The sequence below is a fragment of the Pezoporus wallicus genome, unplaced genomic scaffold, assembly GCF_028554395.1.
Source record: "Pezoporus wallicus isolate ANWC-B61680 ecotype Strahan unplaced genomic scaffold, APGP_CSIRO_Pwel_v1 contig_11133, whole genome shotgun sequence".
Classification (NCBI taxonomy): domain Eukaryota; kingdom Metazoa; phylum Chordata; class Aves; order Psittaciformes; family Psittacidae; genus Pezoporus; species Pezoporus wallicus.
The window spans coordinates 1537266-1550986 of NW_026636583.1; the positions used below are offsets into that span (position 1 = coordinate 1537266).

General features: G+C 51.2%; 2 protein-coding genes across 5 annotated transcripts in view; one reads left to right on the forward strand and one right to left on the reverse strand.

Annotated features, from left to right (window-relative positions):
- Positions 1-9016, reverse strand: part of NKAIN4 (sodium/potassium transporting ATPase interacting 4) — a 47712-nt gene extending 38696 nt beyond the window's left edge. For all 4 annotated transcript variants that reach the window (XR_008971157.1, XR_008971158.1, XM_057400901.1 and 1 more), the window contains exon 1: positions 8861-9016. Coding sequence is in view for 2 of the 4 variants with exons in the window: in XM_057400901.1 (XP_057256884.1) it covers positions 8861-8914 (54 nt within the window). In the remaining 2 variants the exon portion in view is untranslated. The remainder of the gene's footprint in view (positions 1-8860) is intronic.
- The window catches only part of ARFGAP1 (ADP ribosylation factor GTPase activating protein 1), a 282268-nt gene that overhangs the window by 243576 nt on the left and 24971 nt on the right, over positions 1-13721 (forward strand). The window lies entirely within an intron of this gene.

A 13721-nucleotide genomic window follows, 5' to 3' on the forward strand; every position in this document is an offset into this window, starting at 1 on the left:
AAAGTCAGTCAGGCCAGGCCAACTCTTTCATGTCCTGTTTAGGTGGGTCTTTGATTCAGGACCTTTTCCTCCATTCATCTTCATTCAATAATTCCTTCTCAGGGAGCAGAAAAGGTTTCTAAGTGTCCATGGTTACATCCTGGTCCTCGGGAGCATTTGGAAGTGGTGCTCCCACCAAAGTGGGACCATTTCCCTCGCAATGGAGTATCAAGAGTCCAGCATCTCAGAAAGGAGGAAAGGATGCTCCCAAACCGTGCACTATGGAGTCGGACACTCCTGAGTATCTGGACCATAGCAGTAGTATTAAGCTGGCTACTATACAGATAATTTTCAGGTGGAGCTGAAGACAGACAGTGACAAACTGTTAACCGTGGGAGGCTGTTTATCCGTGATGGATGAACACACCATACAGAGCACTCCGCACAAGGTTACACTCCGTATTTTGTAAGTTCTATGTGGTAATAAAATGCTCCATCCTCTTCGTTAGTGTCCTCTGTGCCACCTTCCCTGTGCAGGTGAAACGGTGCTTTCAGACAAACCACCTCCAGAGAATAGCACTTGGAAAACAGAATTCAGCACCGGATGCTTTAATGGGTCCAAGACTGTTGTCAGACACAGGACAGGTCCCTGTTACCCAGAGAGGGATCACAGGAGGCATCTTCCCAGGCTTTGTGTATTTGCTGTAACTGTGCATTCACCTGAGCACCCGGATTCATCTGTTATGAAGTGTATTTAGCTCTTGAGGAGAATTGTAACCCAAGTATCTTCAGTAATATCCAATTCTTCATCTTTCCTATCTTTGACCAGGTGACAGATTGCCCAAGTGCTCATTAATGAAGGAGTCTGTCCTGTGCCATCCCGGACTGACCTTCCAGGGATGGCACAATGACAGGGAAAGAGACTTGGAGAACTGGAAAACAGACCCTGTTGCAGAGCAGTGTCCTCTTAAACCTGTGAGACTGAGTTCATGGGCAGCTCTGCGGGTGTGGGATGGAGCGAGCTGGGATGAGGGGCCCTGGCTCATCCCATGGCATCCCATCCCCAGGGATCTCATCAGTGGGATCCTCGGCTGCATCCTTGTCTCCTCTGTGTGGTGAGGGGCTGCCCCAAAGGGCAGAAAGGGCATGAAGGCTGGATCCTATGCACACACTTAGGCTTCAGCCCCCCATCACTGTGCAGTGGTAGGAACTTGTGCTCAGACACTTTGAGAATCAAGGCCTGGGTGGAGATCTGTGTGCTGGCTCCATTGGTGCAATGATGGTTCTGGATGGAAAAATGAGGGGGGAAAACAAAAGAGGGAAGAAAAGAGGTATTTTGGTGGCCTGGAGAGCCAGTGGAAGCTGCCTGCAGGGCTGGACAGTCACTGAAAGGTGGCAAAGGAAGCTGGCACAGCAACTCCTTGTGTTTGCCTTCTCCAAGCAGGTGAGGAAGACAAGCTGTTGCCTTGGTTCCCACAGTATATTTTCAGTCAGCCGTGGCAGATGGCAGCGGAGGTCACTGCTTCCATCTTCATTTCATCTGGAAGGTGCCAGGGAATCCAGCATCTTAGTTACTGGACCTTGATTCACCCAAACAATACCCAGGGTGAAGCATGAAGAGGGACCAGGAAAGCCGCTCTCCTCGTTTCCATGAATCCTCACCTTTGAGAGAAAATCTGGGATGTGCGCCTCCCGGATAAACATGTTTGTGTTCGATGTCCTGACGTGGAAGCAGCTGTGCTGAGAACAAGCCCCAGACAGCAGGAAAATGGCAATGAAGTCCTTGTGGAAGTGAGACCAGAAAGCATCCCTTGGAAAACACAGCGGATGTTAATGACCTACAGCGAAGTCAAAGGAGAAGCTACTGATGTTGTCCCGTCCTCTTTGGTCTGTGAAACCTCGGAACATGCAGCTAAATAAATCTGCTGTTCTTCACTTCACAAGGACGTTCAGATGTGGGCCCAGAGCTCAGCTCCCCCGGAGAGAAGCCAGAGCAACATCACCATTGGCTTTGCTGTGTTCAACATGTACCACAAACCCAACGTGCTGGTGGGAGGCAGCACTTGTGTTGAAATCCCAGCTCAGAGATGTCTGACAGGTACTTCAGTCACTCAGTTTTTGCTCATCCCTACTATTACTACTTACTTTGCTATCATTACTTTACTACTACCGATTCCCTGCTTTTTAACTACTATTACTCCTTGCTTTTGTAACCCCTGCTATTATCCATAGCAAGAAGACAATAAAATACTTATCAAAGCTCAATAAGCAAGGGAAGCAGAAGTCATTTACTCGTATTCTGAAACCTCATGTACTTTAAGGTAACATTAGGATCTGGAATGATAATGAAATACCTCCGAGTGGCAATTCTGCAGGGTATTTATTCACTGAGTTTCCTTCTACAACAAAAATACCCAAACCCACTGGTCTATGAGTGGGATGGGTCAACTCAACTACCCTGCAGCAACACCATCCAAGCTTGTGCTTTCCCTTTGAGCACCTCTCCCCTCAAATCCCAACACAAGCTGGGCTTAGGGGAGACACAATGGCATCAGAGATGAGAACTTCCAGAGCATACAACTCCAAAGAGAAAACCAACACCAAAGCAACTACTTTATAGTAACACTTTTCACCTTTTATACTCCTAAAAAGCTCAGGATATTGGGGTTTGGCACAAAAACCTCCCCATCACCTTCAGCAAACATTGCTAAACACCAAAGTATTCTCATTTTTGGCCCAGAAATGTCCTGTTTTTCCCTTCTTGTGTTCTGGAGATGGGGAATGGGAGAAGAACTTTGGAGACAAAAGTTTCCACGTTGTTGGAAACTCTCTGATAAACTTAAACACAGAGACACAACCTGCGCAGTTCGGTGTGCTCATCACATCTACTGCAGCCCAGGAGGAGTGGGGACAAGGGGAACCCCACTGCAAAAGGGCATTAAATCACAAATAAACTCTGGTTTTTGTTGTTTGGGGTTTTCTTTTGATAAGAAAGGTTCAGTTCTACTGACCCCAAACCCAATGTCTGGTTAATGGGCAAAGGGAAGGCTACAGCTGAGGCACTAGATCGTATGCATTTTCTTAAGGGCTTGAAATGCAATGGGCTATTCCAGGGTTTTCCTGGAGGAAAAGCACTCACAATCTGGCCTTTGTTATCCAGTTTGTTTTCCAAGAGTTCCTACTTGAGGGCCCCTGGAGCAGATTCTTGGAAGAACTCCATTTTGCACCCCAGCCAACAAGATCCAAGTTTCCGTGTATTATTAGCATACAATGGAGCAACGTCAGCTCCCTTAACCCCACACCAGCCAGGGGGAGAGGTTCTCCATAGGGGAAAAACCTGCTCCTTCTCCTCTTGCATGGCTCTGGTGCTTGGAGAGAGGGAAAAGGGAAAGGCAAAGGAGCAGAGCTGGGAGAAATCAGAGAGTGGTCAGGAAAACTTGCTGTGTCAGCTGAAATAAAGCCCTGGCTTTCCAAGGAGAGTTGAGTTCAACACCACCCTGCCCTCAGCTGCTTTTGGGCTTAGCTTGTGCCAAGCTTCATTCCTGGTCGGAATGGGTTTGGTTAGAGGACACAAAGCAATGTGGTTCCTGTGAGTCATCTGCAATCTCAGCCACTGCAATGGGAAACATGGATGTGGGCACAATCTTCAATGGGGCACGTCTGAAACGTGTTCCCCAAGCTCCTCTTTCCCTTGTGCTGCTCTTGGGCTTAGACCACTGGGCTGCAGCAGCACTGACTGCAGCTGCTCAGGGAAAAGAGTGAAAAACCAAGGAAAATCTCATGCAAAAATCCCACTTTTTGGAAGGAAAGCGCCGCAGCTCCAAACTGGAAAGTCTTTGCCAGCACCGTGCACATTTGCCAGCACATTTTTGACTCTTGGCCAAAATATTCTGGCCAGAACTTGGGAGAAAAACTCGGAATTGTCTATGGAAAGCAGATACTTCTCCTGAAAATATTCATTTAGTCAAATCCCCAGGTTTGCACTGAAAGTCAGCTCCAGTGGAAAATGCTGAAGAGCACTATTATTGGCACAGCTTTAATTTTCCTTTGTCTGGAACAGACACGGAGAAGACAGCATCTGTCAAGGGGAGTCTGCACACTTATGGTATTATTTAGCCTGGAATATTGTTCAAGACTTCAGGAAAGGTTCAAGCCACCACTAGGTGCACGAGAGACAGAGCCTTCCCTAGAGGGGTTATACTTTAAGCAGAGACCATAGGGAAGATACACAGCTGGGGAGAGCACAAGGTAACGTTGGAGGGGTCCTGAGCAGGGCGATGAGCAAAGGGACACAGCGCATCCCCCTGGCACCTGCTCCTCCTCCTCCAATGCTTTGTGCTCAGCTGTGTGAGCTCAATGCCCCCTATGGACACCCATCAAACTGCCCCGGCTCCGGAGACAGCTGCAGGGGAGGGGAGAGATGGGCCCTGCTCTGTCCAGCCTGCCTCCAGCTATGAAAGTCCTGGCAATGGAGAAGAGGAAGCCAAGCAAGTCGTCTTTACAGGCACAGCGTGCTCAGAGAAACTGTGGCTGCCCCATCCCTGGCAGTGTTCAAGGACACAGGGGCTTGAAGCAAACTGCTCTAGTGGAAGGGGTCCCTGCCTGTGGGAACTGGATAAGTTTTAAAGCCCCTTCCAACTCAACCCATTCTGTGACTCTATGAATGCTCCTTGGACAGGAAGATGCTCTTCCAGCCTCTCTCTTGCAGCCCGCGTGTGCCCATCCAATTGAACCCACCTATTTTAGATACTCCTGGGTTTTGCCCAGGTGTTGCCTTGCCATGCAATCCCTCCCTTTCTGCCCTCACCCTGCCTGCCTTCCATCGCTTTATACCTCGCTCGAACTAACACAGCCGCTTTAGCTGCAAGAGAGTCGTTAGAGAAGCATCAATGCTGGTTCCAAATACTTCCCAGCACTGGTCACCCCCTTCTGTAAGAGCTTAAAAAGACATCGCTGAGAAGGGAGAGAGGGAGAAAGGAGGACCAGGAAATACATAAATAAAGGTATATGGTTACTTTGGGTTAGCCCCGATGTGCAGCCCCGTCCCAGGGCGCCGTATTCTGCGCTGGGTTGAAGGATTGGTCACTTTTTCCATTAGAAGCTCTTATTCTAGGGGGATTTATAATGTATCTGTAAAATTGTCTCCAGGCTTTGCTTGGCATCTGAGCGCTCCATCAGCGGGCTGAATGTAAAGAAACTGCAGTTGTTTGATTTATTGGGACAGGGCACAGGGAGGGAGGAAGTTTTTCCATGCTCCGTGGAAATAACATGCACACACTGCCTTTGGTGCAGCCACTGCTCCAGCACAGACACAGACACAAGCACAGGCACCGTGTGGGTGCAGCCTCACACCAGCAGACAGGAAAGAAGCAAATCAATGATTATTTCATATCTGCCTGCCTCAGAGCCAGCCCTCAGCTGTGGTTTCTCACCACGACCCATCCAGTTCACAGCCCTGCTGGGTGTGACAGTCGCTGTCATACCACTGGGGTGCAGAAATCCTGCCCTTGACGAGGCTTTTTCAACCTGATTTCTATAGGAGACATTTCTTAACCCTTTCTGGAGAGGTCTTTTAGAGATTCCTGAGTGTTTTCCTAGGGAAGACTAGGATTCGGGGAAGTTCTGCTCATGTTTCTTACTACAGAGCTGCCAGAAGGGATGAGCAAGGGCTGGGAATCAGCTGTGGTTAACACCAGCGCCTGAATCATGGAATGGTTTGGGTTTAAAGGACCTTAAAGCTTCTCCAGCTCCAATTCCTGCCACGGGCAGGGACCCCTTCCACTGGAGCAGCTTGCTCCAAGCCCCTGTGTCCAACCTGGCCTTGAACACTGCCAGGGATGGGGCAGCCACAGCTTCTCTGGGCACCCTGTGCCAGCGCCTCAGCACCCTCACAGGGAAGAGCTTCTGCCTCAGAGCTCATCTCAGTCTCCCCTCTGGCAGGTTCAAGCCATTCCCCTTGGCCTGTCCCTGCAGGCTCTTGTAAAACCAGCAGAAGCGTTGGGGCAAAGCAGGAACTGGGAGGTAACAGCACCCTTGGGTGCACAAACTGCGCTACAACCACCCATCACCTTACTGAGGGTCCTCCTTTGTGCTGGGGATGAGCTCATCTGCAGGGCAGCCCTGACCTTGGGCAACTTCCACTCAAACTTCTACTGAAGACGGGTGAATTGGGGACAAGGGAAGGATCAGGAATAGTGACCTCCACTGGGATCAGGGGGAGGGAGAGCCGAGCCCTCTCGCCACCTCCCCGCAGCGCTCATCAGCAAAACAAGAGCCCGATGTGGACGCTTCAAGGAAACAATAACCTAAAACTGGAACATGGCAAATTATTTATTCCAGCTCCAGCCTTCCCTCCCCCCTTGATTAGCAACCCACGGGGGAGTCAGCCCTGATTTCCTTCAGACAGATGCATTCTCTGCTGCTCTGCCTGCGCCACCAGCGCTCAGCCCATGGGGGCTGAGGCTCTACTTGGTATTCGTGCTGTGTAGCAGCTCCTTCAATTCACACGGTGCCCCTGCACTCCGGCTGGATCACAAACTTTTTCTTTGGGAGCAATGATGAATATGTTTGTTTTCCACCTTTTTTTTTGTCCCATTTAGGCTGTGAACACTTCCCCACACACTCACCTACTCGCCACTAATAATAAAGCAATCTCTGCAAAGCACTACGACTGTTAATTCCTACTGTGATAATTTTGGGGGTGTTTTTCATGTTTCCATTCACCGTTATGAAAAGCCCCAGTGAAGCCTCGAGGAACAGGCATGAGAACATGGAAAGAAACACAGGGGAAAGACTGAACTGGGAACAAAACTCAAGTGGGAAATCCCAGCTCTGAAATCCTCTCCCCTCTTTAAGGCAGAGGGGAGCCGGGATTTCACCCCTGGGACTTTGGCAGTGGGAGACCTGGAGCTCGGCAACAAGCAGGAGAGACTGTGACGGGTTCAAAGTATCAAATGGAGCCGAGCAGACACGAGAGGAACAAAGGAAGTTCACGTCGTGATAATTTATTGATGCTCTTGGCCTGATCGCTTCAGTGTTTTGTCTCAACAGGACCCACCCTGAGCAGCATCGAGCCCTGCAGGTCCCTGGGCTGCTGTGGATGTGATGTGATGATTTACAGGCAAAGTTTGCTTAGAATTAAACCATAACAGAAGAGCACCAGGCTGGATCCCACCCTCACCCCAGCACTGGCTGGGAAGCATCCAGTGCCTCCTGACCTCACCCCCATCGGAGCAAAGCGCTGCTCCAGGAATTCCCTTCCCCATAGTTCACATTTTTCCAGCTCTACCCATTCACCCAGCAAGTGCCCTGGGAAATCGCTGCGGCCTCGGCATCCCAACTCGCTTCAGAATGAGCCAAACTGATTCTTTTCTTCCAGGAGGAGGGTCCTAAGGAAAATAAGATGCTGGGGGTTCTTTGTCCCCGTATCTTGGATACGAGCAAACTCCCACGCTCGTCAGAAACCCCAACAGCACCGGCAGCTCTTGGCTTTTTCTCTTTCTTATTCTTTCCCCCCCCCCCTCTCTCCCAGTGTGTGTGCGCTTTAAAGCAGGATGCCACCACGATGGGTTTAAGAGACAGCAAGTGCAGAGATGCCAGTTTCCCATGTACAACAGGGAACAGCATCTTGCTTCTGTGATCACGGGTGAAAAATCAGGAGAACTAATCCAGGAGGCTCAATGCACTCCCCGGCCATTCATCCTGCTCATAAATATGCCCAGAGAGACTCTGTGCAAGAACCAGTCTGGATTTCGTTTAACCACGACTCACATCTTCCATTTGCATCTTCCAGCCGGGCTGGTCGGAGGTCCCCGGGTCGCATTCCCACCCTCTTACCCCTCACGTTTCGGCTGATGGTTGTTGACATGGAAAACTCGCAGGTTCCCGTTTTCCCTCTCCCGCTTCGAGCGCTGTGTTTGCTCACCATCCCCATGCGGAAAACGCTCGGGTGCCAGCGCCAGCAGCTCCAAAACAAAGAGTTTAAACCAGCCTCACCCCTTGGCACCGGGCTCGCTGCTGAGCACAACTTCACAGGGAGCAGCCTGCCCTTTCCTCCCAAAATCGAGCGAATGTGGAAGAAGCAAACGAAGCGCCGAGACTTAGCGCTGTCATTTCCTTTTTAAGGCTGGAGGAGCGCTCAGCCCAGCAGCTGAGACCAGAAGGGTCCCCCCCAAGCCCCGCGGGGTGCTCCGGCACCGGCAGCTTTGTTCCCCCCCCCCCAAAAATAGAGATGCCCCGAGGACCCGCGCCCGGCGCGCACCGGGACTTTGTTCCGGTATTAATCCCTGTGTGTTTATGAGCACTTTATCCCGAAAGGAGGGAATAATCCCTCCAAACCAACACAAACCCCTCCAGTGCGAGGAGACAGCGGCGAGCCGGGGAGGGGCGACGCGGAGGAGAGCCCCGGGGAACAGGGACACACAGCGGGGAACCGGGGGGACACAGGGGACAGGACTCGGAGGCTGCCCCCGGGGGATGGGGACACACAGAGCGGGCAGCACTTTATTGCAGCTGGCCATGACCAGGGCTGAAGGTACCGGTGGGTTTCGCTACCTCCGAAGTTTGGTTTGCTCTAGCACCGCCGGGATTCCCTTCCAGCACGGATCATTTAATTTGCTTAAAAGTTTTATTTTATAACCTCGAACTTACGAATTGAAAACTTCTCTTTCTCTTTCCTTCCCCAAGCGTTTCTCCGAGTTTTAGGCACCAAAACTGCCCCGCGTCCTCAGAGCGCAGCCCGACATCCCTCCACCTTCCTCCTCCGGGATGAAGTAACGAAGAACCGAAGCCTTTACCGGAGCCTTTACCATCCCCGAGGGGGCTTTTGTTCCGAACCCCCCGTTCTCCCCCGTTCCCCTCTAACGCGGAGCGCCTCCACTTACCAGCTGCAAAGCGCAGAGGAAGATGAGGGTGCAGCGCCCGGTGCAGCATCCCATGGTCCCCGAGCAGCGCGGGCAGGGCCAGCCCGGCTCGCCCCGGGGCTCCCGGCTCCCGCGCCCCAGCCCCGGCCCGCAGCTGCCGCGGGGGGAGGAGGAGGAGGAGAGGAGGAGGAGGAGGAGGAGGAGGAGGAGGAGGAGGAGGAGGAGGAGGAGGAGGAGGAGGAGGAGGAGGAGGAGGAGGAGGAGGGAGGTCGCGGAGGATCCGGAGCCCCTCCGGGAGCCGGGGAGGAGGCGATGGGGCCACAGCTTAAAAGGGCAACGCTCCGGCGCGGCTGCGCTGCCGAAGGCGGGCAGGGATGGCGGGGCGGGGGCTCGCTGCCCTCGCAGGCGCGGAGGGATGCTCCCGGGGTGCCAATGGGATGCTCCCGGCGAGGCCCCCCCCGAGAGGCTGAGGCAGGCAAGCCTGGTTTTCCCTCGCCTTCCCTGGAGGGATGGGGGCTGTCTACGGGACACAGAGCCTATGGGGCATCCCAAGCGATGGGAATGGGGAGCTCCTCTCCCCCTTCCACATAATGCCCATCACCTTCCTCCCCGTGCAGGTGCTGGCATGTTCACTAAAAATTACCTAAAATTGATCTAAAATGCAATGATTCTTCCCATCAAATTTGTCACACATGGAAGATAAACTTGGAAAGGGGGATAAGACAAGGAGTTCTTTACAACGCACATTTGTGGGTGTTTTGAAGTGTACGTCCAGGCTTGTGAATGAACCATGGCTGAATAGCAGGGATGTAGGGGAGCATCTCTTCTTCCAAGAAGAGCTTCTACCTGAGCACCATCTATGAAGCCGTCCCCAAGCACCTCATCTGTAGGAAAGCATGTCCATCTACTTCAGCTGTGACCTGCAGAGTAAATCCATGAGCACACAGCCGCCTCCTTTACACACCCGAGCCACTGGCATTGCCTCCTTCTCTCCAGGAGGAGAAGCAGGGCCCATTCGATAGAGCTCACTTCCTGCCCTACTCACTTCTGGCCAGCCAAGGGGCAGGAACCACACCATGTGCTGTGATCTGTCTCGATCTGTCCCGACTCATGTTTAAGCGCAACACATGAAGCTTTAAGGTCCCTTCCAATCCAAACCGTGCTGTGATCCTACGATTCTGCCTCCAAAGGGGTGCAGCTTCGCCCCGTGGGTGACCAGTTCCACTTCCCTTTTAAACAAGTGTGTCACACTGCTAACTTCAGAGGTGCGAGGAGGAGACGGGAGCTGAAATGACCGAGGAAAGCATCCCTGCCTACACCGCGGGGCAGCAGGATTTATCCTAAAGCGCTATGAATGTTAAAAGCCTTGTATTAACAGCATCATTGATATTCAAATCAGCCACGGGGGGAAACAGAACAAACAAACAAGCAAACTGAATGCTTGAGATTAGGAGACAGACTCCGCATTGCCCACAAATCCGACCGGTTTTCAATGGCAAAGTACATCGATTCTCTGCCCTGTGCGCTGTGCACAACCAGGGCACCAGTTAATGCAGTCAGATACAATAAACCACCCTTTATTACAGGTGAAAGGAATACACCCAGAGAAGAAATCAATTTACTCCACTGAGAAAACTGTGGGCTGAAGAAGCTTTGGCAGTAACTGCGCTCCCAGGAAGATGGGTTTGGATGGTGGAGGCAGCAGCTTAGTTTGTCATGAATGCAGATGAAACATTCCTTTTACAACCTGCATAGGGAGGCCTCACTCTGCACTGGAGGGTCAATCCACCCGACATCAGAATTACAAGAGGAGCTCAAACAAAGCAGGCTGGGTCCTGCTGGGTGCTGTTTCCAGCTCTGGAAGCTGCTGCGAACAGCGGGGGCTGGCTGGGATGCAGCAGTGCGGGTTAGTACCGGCCCTTTGTGCCTTTTCGGAAGGTTTCCTGCATCGCTTGTGCTGCCTCCTGCTTCTGAAAGCCTCCCGTAAGCACGGCTGTTTTCCAAGTCAGCTGTACCACAAAGGAGACACGGTGAAACAGCAGAAGGTATCACTGTGAAAGGCTGAGCTTGACTTAAACAGGGCTCTTTCCACCTGCACTTTCATCTTGATAAGAGAAGCAGAAGGTAACCCTGTGCTGGCTGGGACTCCATGTGCAGCCAGCAGAATACACACTGACCCTCCTCAGCTTACCGAGAGGGGTGAAACCACAGGGATAACATAGACTGTATTTCAAAGAGAAACTTAAAACTCCCAGAGCCTGATCTTATGATCTTCATTCAGATGATTCCTTGTCTGTGTTGGGGTAGCAGGAGAGGATCTGCCTTCATGTAACCAAGCAGCCCCACTTGGGGCTACTCACATTGAACGCTGGACACGTGCATCAGTGTTGGTCTCCAGTCTCTTTTGGTTATGGACACCAGTGGAGGTGGATTGAGTTTCCATCTCACAACAGGTTTGGGGTTTTGGTTGCTCTTTGTAGGCTAATTAAAACATCTCCTGCAGACTCTGTGAGATGAAATAACAACTTAGCTGAATTTGGACCTAAGCGAATAAAGCATATGGGTCTTAGATCCGAATTAAGTTAGGTTTTTTTAATTAGAGGTAGATTAACAAGGCACCATGGGATGAGGCAGCCCAGAGGCTGCCAAAATGCAGTGCCATCACTGATGTGCTATGCATCAACAGTAACCCTCATGCACCCCCATAGAGCAGCACTTGGCTTGGCACTGCCACAGCAGCCACCAGCATCTCCTAAACACAGTATGAAGTCCTGGCCATCCACATTCCTGAATGAGTGCTGCATCTACCCTGAGAGTTCAAATGATGCTCCAGACACTGAACATCCTTGTTCTCAGCCCGTGCTTGAATTAGGAACCTCTTCCCATCCAAGTTCCTTGTGCTGATGGGGCTTCATGGATCCAACTGCACTGTTATGGGAGATTAACCTTGTTAGCACTCGTTCCTGGCTGGTTGCATCCAAATTCCTTCCAGAAGACACAGGTTTACTTCAGAAGAAACCAAGAAACAAAGTTTGCAACCTTGAGGCAAAACACCAGTGTCTCACCACAGCTCCTTATTTCTCATCTCTGCAGCCTCCTCCCTCTGACAGATGAAGATGAGCAATAGGGGCTAAAAGCATGAGCTGGGGACACATCTCTTCACAGCCCAAACCCTGTCATTGTCACAGCTGCTGGAAGCTATTGATGGTCCTAGAGCCCATGATACATGTGGGGTGCACTTATATTCCATTTAATAACCTCACCTGGGTCACGATGCCTTTAGATTGGTCTGAGCAACTGCAGCAGTGTCAGAACACTCCAACCTTATCAATGCCACTTCCAAAAGGCAAAGTGTGTCCATTGCACTTCATTATGGCCTTAGAGCTAACCATCTGCCTGCTCCTCTCACCCAGTGCAGACAGCAGCCTCCCAAGGTGGCACATCACATCCTATGTCACATCCTATTTCTCTAACATGAATTAGAAGTAAACCCCTTTGCCACCCGCTGTCATGCAACTGACGGCAGCCTTCCATGGTGCACAGTGGGAATAACAGGGGCCACCTTCAGCACAACCAGTTGGAACATCTTCACCTAAGAGGTGGCTGAGCTGTGGGTCCTTAAAATGTGATGGGTGCAAACGGATCAGGGTACAGCATCTTCCTGGGTGGGAGGAGGAAAGGGCAGTAGCTTCTGCTCTGCCTCCTCGACAGAGCAATGCTGGACACAGTGACAGGACCTCGCTGCTGGTGAGCAGAGGCTGCCACTGTTCACCTGGGGCAGCCAGGCTTGGCTATAAGAACTGGACTCTGTGATATTCCCATGTCTCACTGAAGACTTTTTCTATAGGAAAGGGTTACTGAACTAGCTAGAAAGAGAGAGAGAGAAGGGAAAAAGGGCAAGGTTTTGACCTTCTAATTTTAAACTTGTCATTGTTTAAACCTTTCATTACCCCAAGCTAATAACTAGAGAGTTGTTACACAGCTTAGCTGCTCTGGGACCAAAGCCAGTGAAGCCAAGGCTATCAGAGTAGGAGACCTAAGGGAGATGGCAATAGCACAGACATGTCCTTCTTCTCTCCAGTGGGACCAGAGAGGCACAGGAGCCCAAACTGAGCTGGAACACCCTCAGCAAGCAATGTCCAAAGGAACCACACTCTGCTCCTCCCCTCCTTTTGCAGCCTGGTGAATACATTGCAGAGAAGAACAGCCCTGAGAGAGCAAAGAGCAGTGCCTTTAAAATTGTTCTCATCATCACACAAGAGAAGAAGCAACCTCAGTGGCTTCTGTGCTTTGAAATGGTTCCCCACAGCCCAGGGCAACCTGTAAAATTTATCAGAACTGGTGTGTGAAACATGTCACTGTCTCTCTGATCCCTGGGAAGCTTTGGGATGCTGCAGGGAGGCAGCTCCTAATCAGGCTTTTGTCCGCCACCATCATCTGCATTCCTCATTTGTAATTCCCTCATATTAACTTGCTGAGCCGCACAGTACATTCTCAGTGCTCTCTGATGAGCTCGTGGAGGATGGCAGAGGTGGAACGCAGCCACCGAGCTCTCTGCCGCATCAGGGTAACAGCAAGGTGAACAATTTGTCCACATCTCTGATACAGAGACCTTGTTTGTGTGATTGAGGGCTTGCAGGAAGGAAACACGACTGATATCGTTCCTCCCTCTGCATCAAACACATAGGTACCCATTCACTGTGGAGTCAAGGTTCAAATTCACACTTCCACAGCTTTACAAAGATGCCTTGGCAATCCTGCCATAACATCCACGAGCAGCTTTGCAAAGAGCTCCTTTTCTACTCCTCTGTGACTATAAAGGAAAAGCACTGAGACAGAAACAGCCTGGAAGCCACCAGCACTATTGTGAGTCTGAGGAGGG